The sequence below is a fragment of the Notolabrus celidotus genome, chromosome 8 (assembly GCF_009762535.1).
Source record: "Notolabrus celidotus isolate fNotCel1 chromosome 8, fNotCel1.pri, whole genome shotgun sequence".
Lineage (NCBI taxonomy): Eukaryota > Metazoa > Chordata > Actinopteri > Labriformes > Labridae > Notolabrus > Notolabrus celidotus.
Genome location: NC_048279.1, coordinates 36,981,567 through 36,996,208, shown reverse-complemented (window position 1 = coordinate 36,996,208; position 14,642 = coordinate 36,981,567). Strand labels below are relative to the sequence as shown.

Here is a 14,642-nt window from a genome sequence, read left to right as displayed (position 1 = left end):
AAATGAGGCTAAACTTAGCAAATGCAAAACCCAAATTTGAACAGCTGAATTACAGAGAGGCCCTGCAGCGCGGCAGCTCGCTCCTCCGTCTGATGTAATTCAGTGAGTCAGCTCCACCCTGATGAATTTGTGAAAGCAGCCGCTGCTCGCAGGCGACTCTGGGTCACGGAGGATTCGTGAGGTCAGAGGAGGAGGAGGAGGAGGAGGGGATGTTTCCTACGCTCAGACAGTCGCACAAACATCATCCAAGCTCAGAGACGAGACCCCCGCTGGGCTCCATCGCTTTATCCTCCGTCTACATTCACCTCCATCTCCCTTTAAATCACTCCCTCTCTCTCTCTCATCTCTCCATCAAATCCAGTTTCAAACAGACCCTGCTGGCAGAGCGACAGGCAGTGTGATGCCAAAGATTGGATGAAAACAACGGCTGAATATTGTGCAGTCAGATTGGTTCAGAAACCAAACAGAGAGAGAGAACACGATGTGAGAGAGATGGAGTGGAGCTGCGGCTCCTCTCAGCTCTGTATTGATCGGACGAGAGGAATCATTGGAGGATAATGACTGAAGTCACGTCTGCAGAGTGGACTCCAGGAAGTTCTCCAAGTTTGTTCAGAGACAAAATATGAGCTGGTTTTTTGGAGTCGATGGTTTGATATTTGAACTCTGGGAAGCTCCAGGAGAGAAAAAGAGATATCGCCTTCTCACCAGCTGTGTTAAAGACTCGATTCTCAATCCACAGAGAGGAGTCTGGCACATTTCATCTCTGCCTGTTGACTCTACACCGTATGTTTTCTCTTCTTTCTTGACACGTGTTGGACTCTAAATGTCTGATTGTCTCTAATGCAACAGGGATAGTTATTGATCCAGTAGATTTGAGCCTGCAGCCATGAAGCAGACTGTGATGGCTGCAAGGTCAACCTCCGCAGCAGGTGTTCTGATGAAGACTGTCCGCTGGGATCCTACTTTCAACAGGAAATATGGGTGTTCTTTAAAATGAGGTGCTGTTTTTACATATTTTAGTGGTCTGAATAACTGATCGGTACAAAGGAAGCTTTGAATGTCTTCACTGGATTAGCTATCAGCAGGTGAACAGGCTGTAATGGCTGCAATGTTTAAAGCCCCGGGTAGATTGTGTAAATCAGGCCAGTGACGTATGGAGGGAAAAAAAGTAAATGCACTACACCACCAGACCAGTAGAGGGCAGCAATACAAAGAGGAATGCCATTCATTACAGATGACACCATAGAAGCAGACGGACAGGCAGGTATCATCATGAGCAACACAACAGTTAGCCTGTTAGCATGAAGAGACTCAGCAGCGACAAAAAAAAATTTTGATTTTGAAAAAATTGTTTGTTTTTTTTTGAAAAAAAATCAAATTTGAAAACAAAAATTTGAAAACAAAAATTGACAATTTTCTTTTGAAAAAAAAAAAAAAATTGGAAACAAAAAAATTTGAAAAAAAAAAAAATTGACAAAAAAAAATTGACAAAAAAGTTGACCGTGTCGAAAAAATTTATTTTCCTCAAATTTGAAGTTGTGCTCCAAAAGCAGTAAAACATGAAAAAAAGTTGAAATTTTGTGCCTGCTGTTAACAAACATTGAAAAAGCAATAAATGAATCAACACGTGAGAGGAGATAAGCGCGAGTAGCAAAGACGTTTCAACACGGCTTTAAAATCCTTTTGAACTCAAAAAGCCGTGATCGCAGAGATCAGCCTGTGTTTTGGTTTAAACGGCGACCCTGTTAACTGGAGACTCTCAGCCGGATGCATCCATCATAAACGTCTTTAGACCATCATTAAATATCTGATGAGGATATTTTGAAATTTTAATAAAAACTAAACTAGTTTGCATTCCCAGGAACTCCCTCTGTGTTTCAACAGCTGTGTAAACTCCACAAACACTGACACGTTCAGCTGAAGGTCTCCAGGTTACAGGGTCACTTTTAAAACCGGAACACCGGGAGGAGAGACGCATTCACGGTGGGCTGAGAGACTACTGTTACAAGCTGCTAAATCAAGAGAATCACAGCTTCTTCTTTTGAAAAGTACACACACATACAAAAAAGATAGAACAAATAAAAACTAATGAAAGAAAGAGAAATCAAGAGAATCACAGATGGAAAAAACAATGACTGTGAATGGATTTCGGAAAAATTTGAAAAAAAATTATTGAAAAAAAATTATTGAAAAAAAATATTGAAAAAAAAATATTGAATTTTTTTTTTTTAAATATTGAAAAAAAAATTTGGAAAAAAATATTGAAATTTTTTTTAGAAAAAAAAAAAAAAAATTGAAAAAAAAAATTTGACAAGAAAAAAATTGAAAAAAAAAAATATTTGAAAAATAAAATTTGAAAACATTTTTTTTTTTTAAATTGTCAAAAAAGTCGACCTGGTTCCTGTCGAAACAATATATTTTCCTCAAATTTGAAATTGTGCTCCAAAAGCAGTAAAACATGAAAAAATGTGAACATTTTGTGCCTGCGGTTAAAAACATGGAAAAAGCGATGAATGAATCAACACGTGAGAGGAGATAAGCGCGAGTAGCAAAGACGTTTCAACACGGCTTTAAAATCCTTTTGAACTCAAAAAGCCGTGGCAAAGATCAGCCGGTGTTTTGGTATAAACGGCGACCCTGTTAACTGGAGACTCTCAGCCGGATGCATCCCTCATAAACGACTTTAGACCATCATTAAATATCTGATGAGGATATTTTGAAATCTTAATAAAAACTAAACTAGTTTGCATTCCCAGGAACTCCCTCTGTGTTTCAACAGCTGTGTAAACTCCACAAACACTGACACGTTCAGCTGAAGGTCTCCAGGTTACAGGGTCACTTTTAAAACCAGAACACTGGGAGGAGAGACGCATTCACGGTGGGCTGAGAGAAGACTACTGTTACAAGCTGCTAAATCAAGAGAATCACAGCTTCTTCTTTTGAAAAGTACACACACATACAAAAAAGATAGAACAAATAAAAACTCATGAAAGAAAGAGAAATCAAGAGAATCACAGATGGAAAAAACAATGACTGTGAATGGATTTCGGAAAAATTTGAAAAAAAATTATTGAAAAAAAAATATTGAAATTTTTTTTTTTTAATATTGAAACAAATATTTGGAAAAAAATATCGAAAAATTTTTTTAAGAAAAAAAAAAAATATTTGAAATAAAAATTTTGACAAGAAAAAATTTGAAAAAAAAAAAAAATTTGAAAAAAAAAATTGAAAACATTTAAAAAAAAAAAAAAGACAAAAAAGTCGACCTGGTTCTTGTCGAAATAATACATTTTCCTCAAATTTGAAATTGTGCTCCAAAAGCAGAAAAACATGAAAAAATGTTAAAATTTTGTGCCTGCGGTTAAAAACATGGAAAAAGCAACTAATGAAAGGAAGAGAAATCAAGAGAATCACAGATGTGTGTGATGTTATTGTGGACGGAGGGAGGAATAAAAACACTGAGGTTAATCTACCAATCAGACACGTTCAACATTGCAGGCCCCGCCCCCCTAAAGTACCGGGACCATTGAAAAATACTACCCCCCTTGCAGGGGCTTTTTAGGGGGGAGATTATCTACCCCTGAACTAAATTTAGACCCTGGGTCCACCGGTCCAAACACACGTAGTTCAGGGGTAATGTTCCTCTGGTCAGTCCCAGGGCTGACTCTGGTTGTTGTTGGTGAGCTGAGTCTGTCACTCTATAAAAACTAAACTGTTTAGCATCTGTACTGATTTTTAAAAACTGAACGTGTTTTTTGTAATGTAACATTAAAATCCATCGATCAGGACTCCATGCAGCCTTTGCAGCCTGTTTCCCTGCTGCTACCTTTGAGCCATCTACACTACACCACTTTGTTAACAGAGCCCAGGGTCAACAACCCCTCAGCTTCCTATATCTTTACGTTCTTTTATAAAACATGAGCTCCTCTTTATTTCCTCTGTGAGGGAAAACGAGGAGCTGCTGCAGGAGCCAGAGGAGGAGGAGGACAGAGAGGTGTGTAACCATGTTAGGACAGACAGGACGTCTGGCACCTCTCCTCCAACATGTCCAGACGGAAAATGAGATGAGGAGAGAAAAGGTGTGAGTCTGCTCCTGTTTCTCAGTCTTTGTGAGGACCTGTTAGATTTCTTTCAGGGGTAAAGTGAGGACTTTTTCTTTTGCTTTCTCTGAATCACTTCTTCAAAGAGCCGCTGAAATTAAGGCTTTGGTTTCAGGCCTACAGTTTAAATTACCCCTGATGTCCAACTGATGTGTCTGCAGCTCGCCGCAGCACTCTCCAATCTTTCTGAGGGAGTAATTTCTCACAGCTTCATTAAAAGCATGGCATAGAAAATGTAGAAATAAAACCAGACAAACTTTGGTCCTGTGTTAACGAACACGGAGCTCTCTCTAAGAATGACAGGGCATCATGTTACCTGTGAGATCAAAGAAGGCAGTTCTTATTACCCAGCTTTGTTGAATACTTGATTCTGATTGGTCAATGGAATGACATGGAACGGAATGCATCAAAGGAGAATAGAATGGAATGACACAGAATGGAACGCATCAAAGGAGAATAGAATGGAATGACACAGAACGGAACGCATCAAAGGAGAATAGAATGGAATGACACAGAATGGAACGCATCAAAGGAGAATAGAATGGAATGACACAGAATGGAACGCATCAAGGGAGAATAGAATGGAATGACACAGAATGGAACGCATCAAAGGAGAATAGAATGGAATGACACAGAATGGAACGCATCAAAGGAGAATAGAATGGAACGACACAGAATGGAATGCATCAAAGGAGAATAGAATGGAATGACAGAATGGAACACATCAAAGGAGTATAGAATGGAATGACACAGAACGGAACGCATCAAAGGAGAATAGAATGGAATGACAGAATGGAACGCATCAAAGGAGAATAGAATGGAATGACACAGAATGGAACACATCAAAGGAGAATAGAATGGAATGACACAGAACGGAACGCATCAAAGGAGAATAGAGTGGGATGCTGTCGGTTGATCAAAGCCCAATATATCACTGATTCATTCTAGAATGCAAAAGAGACACCAGGAATGACCTGATCACACGTGATATTAGATCAACACACAGAAAGTAGTCCGTCTAATTCCCCCTCTGCCTGTTGACACTGTGATAAAAACCTTAGTGTGGTCTCAGGCTGGTCTTCAGAGTGGGGATATAATGAGAGTTAGTGGGCGCAGATGTGAGAGCAGCCTGAGGAGCTACTTTTCTAACGCTACATTATTTCTATCGAATGTTTTGAGTTCAGTTTTTGTAAAATACTGTTAACTGAAAGCGAAAGCATACACAGCATTTAAAAACAGACTTAATGTTAACGACCACCCCTTACTTAACTCACAGCAGATCATTTTCCTTCAGTGTCTATCATCCCACTCATCTCACATACTTTCACACAGGTGACTTCTTAAAGAAGGACTCGTCTCAGAGTGTCACTAAAGTGTTGTTTTAGTAAATGTGATTATTCTGTCCACCTCCCCTCCTCTGATCCACAGCCTCAGGGTCAGGATGGTGTTTTTAATTCACCTCAACAACAACACAAGAAGGTCACTGTGACCATTTTTAATCCTGTTTTGTGCATTAATGTAACTCAGATTATCATATTTCCTGTTTTTGTTTTTAGCACTTTGCCTCTGAAAGGTTTGCAGCTCCACTCTGAGCCTAAACATATAAATATATATTCTGTATTTGTTTCTTTTTAAAGCAGGAATGAAACTAAATCCAAGCAGACAGAACTCAATTATTTATTAACTCACATTTCATGAATAATTTTGCACCTGAGATAAAATAAGAAGCTCACCTCTACGTCTGAATCCTGTGGACTCCTATGATGGGCATCCACTGTATGAATCATTTATGACTCATATCAATATATTATGATGGCTCTTATTCAGATGTACGTACTGTTAATGCGTTTAATCAGATAGAGTTGGAACTTTTTATGGTCCTTATTTTAGAAGGTTTATGGTTATTACAGCCAGGTGAGTGAGAGAAAACAAGAGTATGATTCTTTGACACTAACTCTGGCACTAAAATAAAACTTTAACATTTTAATTTCATGTTTGACATTAAAATAAATCAATGAGTCAATGAGCGGTCAGTGCCAATCAACATAGGACAGGAATTAAAAGGAGCTCACGAGCCACATACACACCCATTCAAAGAGCCGATCCTTACAGCAGAAGTAAACATCCAACAACCCAACTGATATTTAGTTATAAAGCACCTTTCATACTTTCCAGCATGCAGCCCAAAGACCGGAGACAGAAAACAGCTAGAGGTAAAATAATACAAGACTGAAACAAGATACAGAAAGGGATATAGAATACTTAAAATAAAAAACCTTAGGATAAAATTAATAAAATAAATAAATAAATTAATAATCAAATCAAATCAGATAAATACCAGAAAAATAAAATAAAATAATGACAGTAAAATCAATAACATAACATCATTAAGATGAAATGAAATAAAAAGATATTAGATATATAATAAAATAAAATAAAGTAATAACAATAAAATCAAAAAAATTAAATCATTAAGATGAAAAAGAATATAAAATCTGAGAAATATGTATTTTTTAAAATAAATAAATACAAATAAAAATCAATAAAATTAATTCTGAGAAATATCAGAAAATAAAATAATTTAAAAAAATTAAATAAAATAAAATCATTAAGAGAAAATAATAAAAAAAATCTGAGCAATATTTAAAAAATAAAATAAAATCATTAAAATAAAATCTGGGAAATATCAGAAAAATAAATAAAGTAATTAAAATAAAATCAATAAAATAACATAAGAGAATTATCAGAAAAATACACTAAAAACAAAATAAGATATAATTAAATATTAAAAATGATTCTAAAACAATGTAAACATGTTTACAGCCTGGTTCAAAAAACAGTATTAGGTCTGTATAGCTCATTCCTCCATCAGCACACACTGTACGGGGGTGAAGTTTTAATGATATGTTTGAAGATAATAAGATTATGAGTTTTCCTAAAATAGGGGCGCGGCTTGACTTACAGGCAGGAACTCTGTACCTGTTAGGGAGGAGGCTAAAGGCCCGCCTCACCTCCACCTCTTTACCTAAAGTACACACGAGTCAGCATCTCTCTGCGTCTCACTTTGACTGAACAGTGAAATAAAAACTATAAAACTGCAGAACTAAAGTTTTCATCATCATGTCTTATGTGTGTGATTCTAAAGTTAGGATAATGTGAGAGTTTCATCCTGCAGCGGATCTGTACCATGACGACGATGATGATGATGAAGATGAAGATGAGGATAAACTCTCTTCATCACCCTCTGCTGCCAGCCTCAGTTTCTCTCTTTAACATGAACAAAGAGTGTGTGACGGAGGGCGAGCGCGACACACACTCCTCCATTAACTTCACTGTCAGAGTTCCCACAATGCAACAGTTTCATCAGCCTTACACACACACACACACACACACACACACACACACACACACACACACACACACACACACACACACACACACACACACACACACACACACACACACACACACGAGATGATGGGTTTGTCCTCAAACAGAAATAAGAGTTTGTTCTGTGAGGGTCACAGCCCTGAAATTATCAGATTTAAAGATCTTTACCAGAAACGTAACGCTCCGGATACGCCGAGAATAAATCCTCTGCGTTCAGTGTGTGTGTGTGTGTGTGTTAATGTGTGTGTGTGTGTGTGTGTGTGTGTGAGTCCCTGAGGGGTTCAGCAGCAGGGACATTATAACACACATAATGATATAATTGACTGTTTTCTCTGCTGCAGTTTGTCAAATCAATAATTCACACTTTAAATGTTTCACTTCTCTTGATGGCGGACGGGACGCCTCGAGCAGAGAGCGAGAACAAACCCAGGACCCAAACACTGACTCCTCTCACTCATTACTGCAAAAACATTCAGCGCTAATGTTTCATTATAACACTCGGGCTGTTAGCTGAAGAGAGGAGAGGATCGTTTTGAGTTTAGTCCGGATTGAAATCTGAGGAGTTTCTGGATTGGATGAAGGTTTTTAACGCTGCTAAATTTAGTTCCTAGTTTTTTCTTTGTCAGTTGTTTGAGTCAATATATTTAGCATTGAGTTATTGCAGACTAAAGTAGTATGGGAGGTAGAGCCTTCAGTTATCAGGCCCCTCTCCTTTGGAATCATCTACCAGTCAGGGTCCGGGAGGCAGACACCCTCTCTACTTTTAAGAGTAGGCTTCAAACTTTCCTTTTTGATAAAGCTTATAGTTAGAGCTGGATCAGGCTTGGACCAGGTCTTAGTTCTGCTGCTATAGGCTTAGACTGACACACTGGGATCCTGTCTTTCCCTCTCTCTCCTCTCTCTGCCTGTCTCTCACTTTAACTCTTCCTGTCCCATTAAAGTTACTAACCATAGACCTTTCTGGAGTCCCTGAGCTCCCTTGTCTCGTAGGTTCCTCTGGATCTCTGCTGTAGATTCCTTTTTTGGGGTCTGTTATTCATCCTTTCTTTCTTTCTGTCTTTCCATCCTTACTTTCTTTTCTTTCTTTCTTTCTTTTTTCCTTTCATTCCTTCTTTCCTCTCATTCCCTTTCCTTCTTTCTTTCTCTCTTTGTTCTTTCCATGTTTCTTCATCCTTTATGTCTCTTTTTCTTATCCCCTCCTTTCCTTCTGTCTTTCCTTCACCATTCCTTCTCCTCTTTTTCTTTCTTCTGGTCTCCCTCTCTTCTCTCTTTTCTTAGACCTTTCTGGAGTCCCTGAGCTCCCTTGTCTCGTAGGTTCCTCTGGATCTCTGCTGCTGTGGACGTGCCAGACTCAGCAGATGTGTGTCTAACATGAGTCTGGTCCTGCTGGAGGTTTCTGCCTGATCCTGACTTGGTGTTGGGTCTCTGTTCATAATTTGACATAGACTGGTCTAGACCTGCTCTGTTTGTAAAAGCGTCTTGAGATAACGTTTGTTGTGATTTGGCGCGATACAAATAAAGATTGATTGATTGATTCAGACAAGCCACAAAGTCAAGCCTGGCATACAGAGCATCAGCTCACAGTAAAATGTGCATTTCATTTAAACTGCTTCACCTGAAAACCTCTTTACAACCCTCCTCCACCCCAGCTCCTCCCTCTGTTCTGTGCCCCGGGAGTCTTTGCTGCTGCTCTGCCTGCCTTACATTGGACTTCCATCAGATCTGTATCCTCTTGTTCTGAATACCATCAAACACACATCTTGCTCAGGTCACGTTTTTTTCTGCATTTATTAAAGCTTCACAAAAATTACAACAGTCGCAAATAATCCACCACCAAGATAAAAGAGCTTTTACAAATCCATGTGATTATTAATACACTTCTATCAAAGCTCACTGAACCTCATCTGTACATCCATTTGTGGAAAACAACATTTTTTGGATCGGCCACAAAAAAAGTGTGAGTGTAGACGTCTTTCCAAATCCACTGATCCAAAAGAAGCAGACAGGAATATCTGCTGCAGTTAGCTCAATCAGCAACAAACCTGAAGTCAGAGAGTTCATCTGTACAATCTAAGAGAAGTCCAACAATCCCAATTATTGATGTGAGTATTAAAGTCTTCATCAGTTGAACAAAGAATGAAAAGGACTTGTTTGATCAGCTGATTGGACTCAATAAAAACAGGATCCTGAATGTAGAAACATGAACATTCTGACATGTTAGAGATGATATTTTCATCTGCAGACTTTACATCCTTTGATTTAGGATCAGAAAGAAGCTCCTGCTTTTCCCTTTGTCATGTTTTCAAGTCTTTTCTAAGCTTCATACCTGCAAAACCTGCCCCCCACACTGAAGCCCTTTCAAAATAAAAGCCTCTACAAAATAAAACAAACATCATTTTAAGGATTTTAACTAAATCCATGAATCGTGATCAACAAGCAAACACCAAATAAAGATCTTCCCATCCTGTGGAACACAAACATTTCACACAGAGCTGTTTCTGTTTTTGAAGCTTCATCAAAAATAGAAACCCAACTGTTGCAAATAATCCAGCATCACTGTCCTCATCCCTTAAAGCGTCTACAAAAGCAGCAGCTCCAAAAAGACTCACAAAGCCGGCATGAAGACCTGAAGCACAGAGAGGTCTTGGAGGGAGAACCATCAGACCAGAACCATGCAGCTTTGAAATCCTCTTGTTGCTCATATTTGGTCTGAATGGACTTGAAGGTTTTTATTGGAGTTCACAGAACTCAGCACTGACTTCATACCAGTCCAACCTTAGTCCAGCATAGAGGGGCTGAGTGAATGTGGTCTGGACTCTGTGGAGGAGAGTCATGGTTTCAGAGACGCTGTAGAAGGACAGAATACCTGCTCTGTGATCCAGGTACACTCCTACTCTGGAGGACTGAGGACCTGAGACAGGAGTGCTGACTTTGTTGTACCTAAAGTAATATCTGTTGTTGAAACAATCTAACGTCCAAGATTTATCATTGAATCCAAATCTACAATCCTGTGAACCTCCTGCTCTGCTGATATTCTTGTATGCGACTGCTACCTCAACTCCGTCCCCTCTCAGCTCCACCTCCCAGTAACACCGTCCGCTCAGACCCTCTCTACTCAGGACCTGATCATAATGAGTGAATCTGTCTGGGTGACTAGAATAAGACTGTTGTTGTTGTTTCAGTGTTGCTCTTCTGTTCCCATCAGATAATAACAGATATCTGTTTGCTGTGTTTGGATCCAGTGTGAGTCCACGTGAGTATCTTAAGAACCCAGCTCTGGTCTTGGGCTCTGGTGGATCTGACAGTAAAGCATCCACTTCAGTCACAGCCTGTGAGACGTTGGTCCACTTCTCTCTCAGGACCTCCTGTAGTTGATCTCTGACTTCTGACACAGCTGCTGTCACATCCTCAAAGTACCTGAGAGGACGGGTCTTGATGCTGGATGGGTCTGCAGGTCCACTGAGTCCTGACAGTGAGGGGTAGTCCTGTAGAAACTGGTTGTGGTCCTCTGTGTGTGCCAGCTTCTGCAGCTCAGCGTCTCTCCTCTTCAGCTCAGTGATCTCCTGCTCCAGCTTCTCCTGAAGCTCTCTGACTCGACTCACTTCAGTTTCCTGCTGGGATCTGACCCGCTGCCTCACGTCAGAGCGTCGTTCCTCCATGAGACGGATCAGCTGGGTGAACATCTCCTCACTGTGCTCCACTGCTTTATCAGCGGAGCCGTTGATAGCCTCCACCTCCTGTTGAAGCTGCTCCACATCTTTCTCTCTGTCCTGGATTCTCTGCTGGATGTTTAGTCGACTCTCCTCCAGCTCTCTCTGCTTCTCGCTCCGCTCTGCTGCAGCTGAGACCGTGTCGTGGCCTTTGTGATCGTCCACAGAGCAGAGATAACAGATAGACTGCTGATCAGTACGACAGAACATCTTCATCACCTCATCGTGACGAGAGCAGACGTTCTCCTGGAGCTTCTTGGAGGGCTCCACCAGCTTGTGTTTCTTATAGGCCGGAGTTTGAAGATGAGGCTGAAGGTGTTTGTCACAAAATGAGATCAAACAGACCTGACAGGACTTGAGGGCTTTGAGTTTCCTCCCGGTGCAGACGTCACAGGCCACATCTTCAGGTCCAGCATAAGAGGGATCCTCAGGAGCAGCTAGGAGTCCGGTCTTCTTCAGTTCCTGCAGCAGGGTCTCCAGCATGGTGCTTTTCAGCAGGACAGGCCTCGAGGTGAAGGTGTGCCTACACTGAGGGCAGCTGTAGCTCTCCTTCTCCTCCTCTGTATCCCAGTGGGCTTTAATACAGTCCATGCAGTAGCTGTGTCCACAGGGAACAGTCACCGGATCCTTCAGTAGATCCAAACAGACGGAACAAGAGAAGGATTCCCGGTCCAGCTGAACTCCTTTCTGCGCCATTTCAACACTCGCTGTCGACGACTGACTGAGGTTCACTTCCTGAGAAGTGAAACTAGTCTGAGCTCTGATCTCAACAGCATGTGTTACAGCAGGATCAGAGGCCTGTCAGCTCACCACCATGTTGGTTACACCCATCCTGCAACTATAGATCTGAAGGGGAGGGAACAAGAGTTGATGTGCAGAGTGGAGCTGGCTGTGTGAGAGACGAGGGAGGGGTTATCAAGCATTTCTACATTCCAGGAAGAGGAGCTGTAAACTCTGGACTTTGGCTGTCACAGTGGACTGATATCAAACACTTTTGAACTACTTGTTGTTTCTTATTTGTTGACTCAGTTTTTTGAATATTTGTATTGACTTTATTTGATGTTCAGCTTTGATCCTGACCCTTTTTTATGATTGATTTTAAATATTGATGTTCTTCTTGTTCTTTTGATGCTGTCTCTTATTTTGAAGGACATAGATTTGATTGTTGTGGGTGTGCATTAGCATTCTTGTTTTTGAAGATGTGGTATGTTTGGACATTTCTTTCCTTCTGCTTCTTGTTTTCAGCGGCTGTAAAGAACTTTGATTCATTTGATTTGTATGAAAGGTGTTCTATAAATAAAGCTTGATGGATTGAAAGTGAGGACAGACACGGTGCTGTTAAAGACACACTTTGATTTATTGGAGGATTTTAGGTACAGGTTGACTTCACTTACACAATCAGTTGACTTCAGCAGAATCTCAGCTGTGTCCCAAAAAGAAAAGAGCTTTTACAAATCCATGTGATTATTAATACACTTCTATCAAAGCTCACTGAACCTCATCTGTACATCCATTTGTGGAAAACAACATTTTTTGGATCGGCCACAAAAAAAAGTGTGAGTGTAGACGTCTTTCCAAATCCACTGATCCAAAAGAAGCAGACAGGAATATCTGCTGCAGTTAGCTCAATCAGCAACAAACCTGAAGTCAGAAAGTTCATCTGTACAATCTAAGAGAAGTCCAACAATCCCAATTATTGATGTGAGTATTAAAGTCTTCATCAGTTGAACAAAGAATGAAAAGGACTTGTTTGATCAGCTGATTGGACTCAATAAAAACAGGATCCTGAATGTAGAAACATGAACATTCTGACATGTTAGAGATGATATTTTCATCTGCAGACTTTACATCCTTTGATTTAGGATCAGAAAGAAGCTCCTGCTTTTCCCTTTCTCATGTTTTCAAGTCTTTTCTAAGCTTCATACCTGCAAAACCTGCCCCCCACACTGAAGCCCTTTCAAAATAAAAGCCTCTACAAAATAAAACAAACAGCATTTTAAGGATTTTAACTAAATTCATGAAGCGTGATCAACAAGCAAACACCAAATAAAGATCTTCCCATCCTGTGGAACACAAACATTTCACACAGAGCTGTTTCTGTTTCTGGTTTTGAAGCTTCATCAAAAATAGAAACCCAACTGTTGCAAATAATCCAGCATCACTGTCCTCATCCCTTAAAGCGTCTACAAAAGCAGCAGCTCCAAAAAGACTCACAAAGCCGGCATGAAGACCTGAAGCACAGAGAGGTCTTGGAGGGAGAACCATCAGACCAGAACCATGCAGCTTTGAAATCCTCTTGTTGCTCATATTTGGTCTGAATGGACTTGAAGGTTTTTATTGGAGTTCACAGAACTCAGCACTGTTTTCAGACCAGTACAACCTTAGTCCAGCATAGAGGGGCTGAGTGAATGTGGTCTGGACTCTGTGGAGGAGAGTCATGGTTTCAGAGACGCTGTAGAAGGACAGAATACCTGCTCTGTGATCCAGGTACACTCCTACTCTGGAGGACTGAGGACCTGAGACAGGAGTGTTGACTTTGTTGAACCAAAAGTAATAACTGTTGTTGAACAATCTAACGTCCAAGATTTATCATTGAATCCAAATACACAATCCTCTGAGCCTCCTGTTCTGCTGATATTCTTGTATGCGACTGCTACCTCAACTCCGTCCCCTCTCAGCTCCACCTCCCAGTAACACCGTCCGCTCAGACCCTCTCTACTCAGGACCTGATCATAATGAGTGAATCTGTCTGGGTGACTAGAATGAGACTGTTGTTGTTTTTTCCGTGTTGCTCTTCTGTTCCCATCAGATAATAACAGATATCTGTTTGCTGTGTTTGGATCCAGTGTGAGTCCACGTGAGTATCTTAAGAACCCAGCTCTGGTCTTGGGCTCTGGTGGATCTGACAGTAAAGCATCCACTTCAGTCACAGCCTGTGAGACGTTGGTCCACTTCTCTCTCAGGACCTCCTGTAGTTGATCTCTGACTTCTGACACAGCTGCTGTCACATCCTCAAAGTACCTGAGAGGACGGGTCTTGATGCTGGATGGGTCTGCAGGTCCACTGAGTCCTGACAGTGAGGGGTAGTCCTGTAGAAACTGGTTGTGGTCCTCTGTGTGTGCCAGCTTCTGCAGCTCAGCGTCTCTCCTCTTCAGCTCAGTGATCTCCTGCTCCAGCTTCTCCTGAAGCTCTCTGACTCGACTCACTTCAGTTTCCTGCTGGGATCTGACCCGCTGCCTCACGTCAGAGCGTCGTTCCTCCATGAGACGGATCAGCTGGGTGAACATCTCCTCACTGTGCTCCACTGCTTTATCAGCGGAGCCGTTGATAGCCTCCACCTCCTGTTGAAGCTGCTCCACATCTTTCTCTCTGTCCTGGATTCTCTGCTGGATGTTTAGTCGACTCTCCTCCAGCTCTCTCTGCTTCTCGCTCCGCTCTGCTG

General features: G+C 40.9%; 2 protein-coding genes across 2 annotated transcripts in view; both read right to left on the bottom strand.

Annotated features, from left to right (window-relative positions):
• Positions 1-9,991: 9,991 nt before the first annotated feature.
• On the bottom strand, positions 9,992-12,007 carry LOC117817921 (tripartite motif-containing protein 16-like). The gene has a single exon (XM_034690730.1). The coding sequence runs from the start codon at positions 11,894-11,896 to the stop codon at positions 10,220-10,222; it is 1,677 nt and encodes a 558-aa protein (XP_034546621.1). The 5' UTR covers positions 11,897-12,007; the 3' UTR covers positions 9,992-10,219.
• A 529-nt stretch (positions 12,008-12,536) lies between these two features.
• LOC117816965 (tripartite motif-containing protein 16-like) overlaps positions 12,537-14,642 on the bottom strand; it is a 4,382-nt gene continuing 2,276 nt past the window's right edge. The window contains 2 exon segments of the mRNA XM_034689375.1: positions 12,537-13,764; positions 13,767-14,639. Coding sequence (XP_034545266.1) covers positions 13,535-13,764; positions 13,767-14,639 — 1,103 coding nt within the window. The 3' untranslated portion in view covers positions 12,537-13,534.

Coding starts and splice junctions, on each gene's coding strand:
- LOC117817921 (XM_034690730.1), bottom strand. CDS start 11,896: ATGGCGCAGAAAGGAGTTCAGCTGGACCGGGAATCCTTCTCTTGTTCC.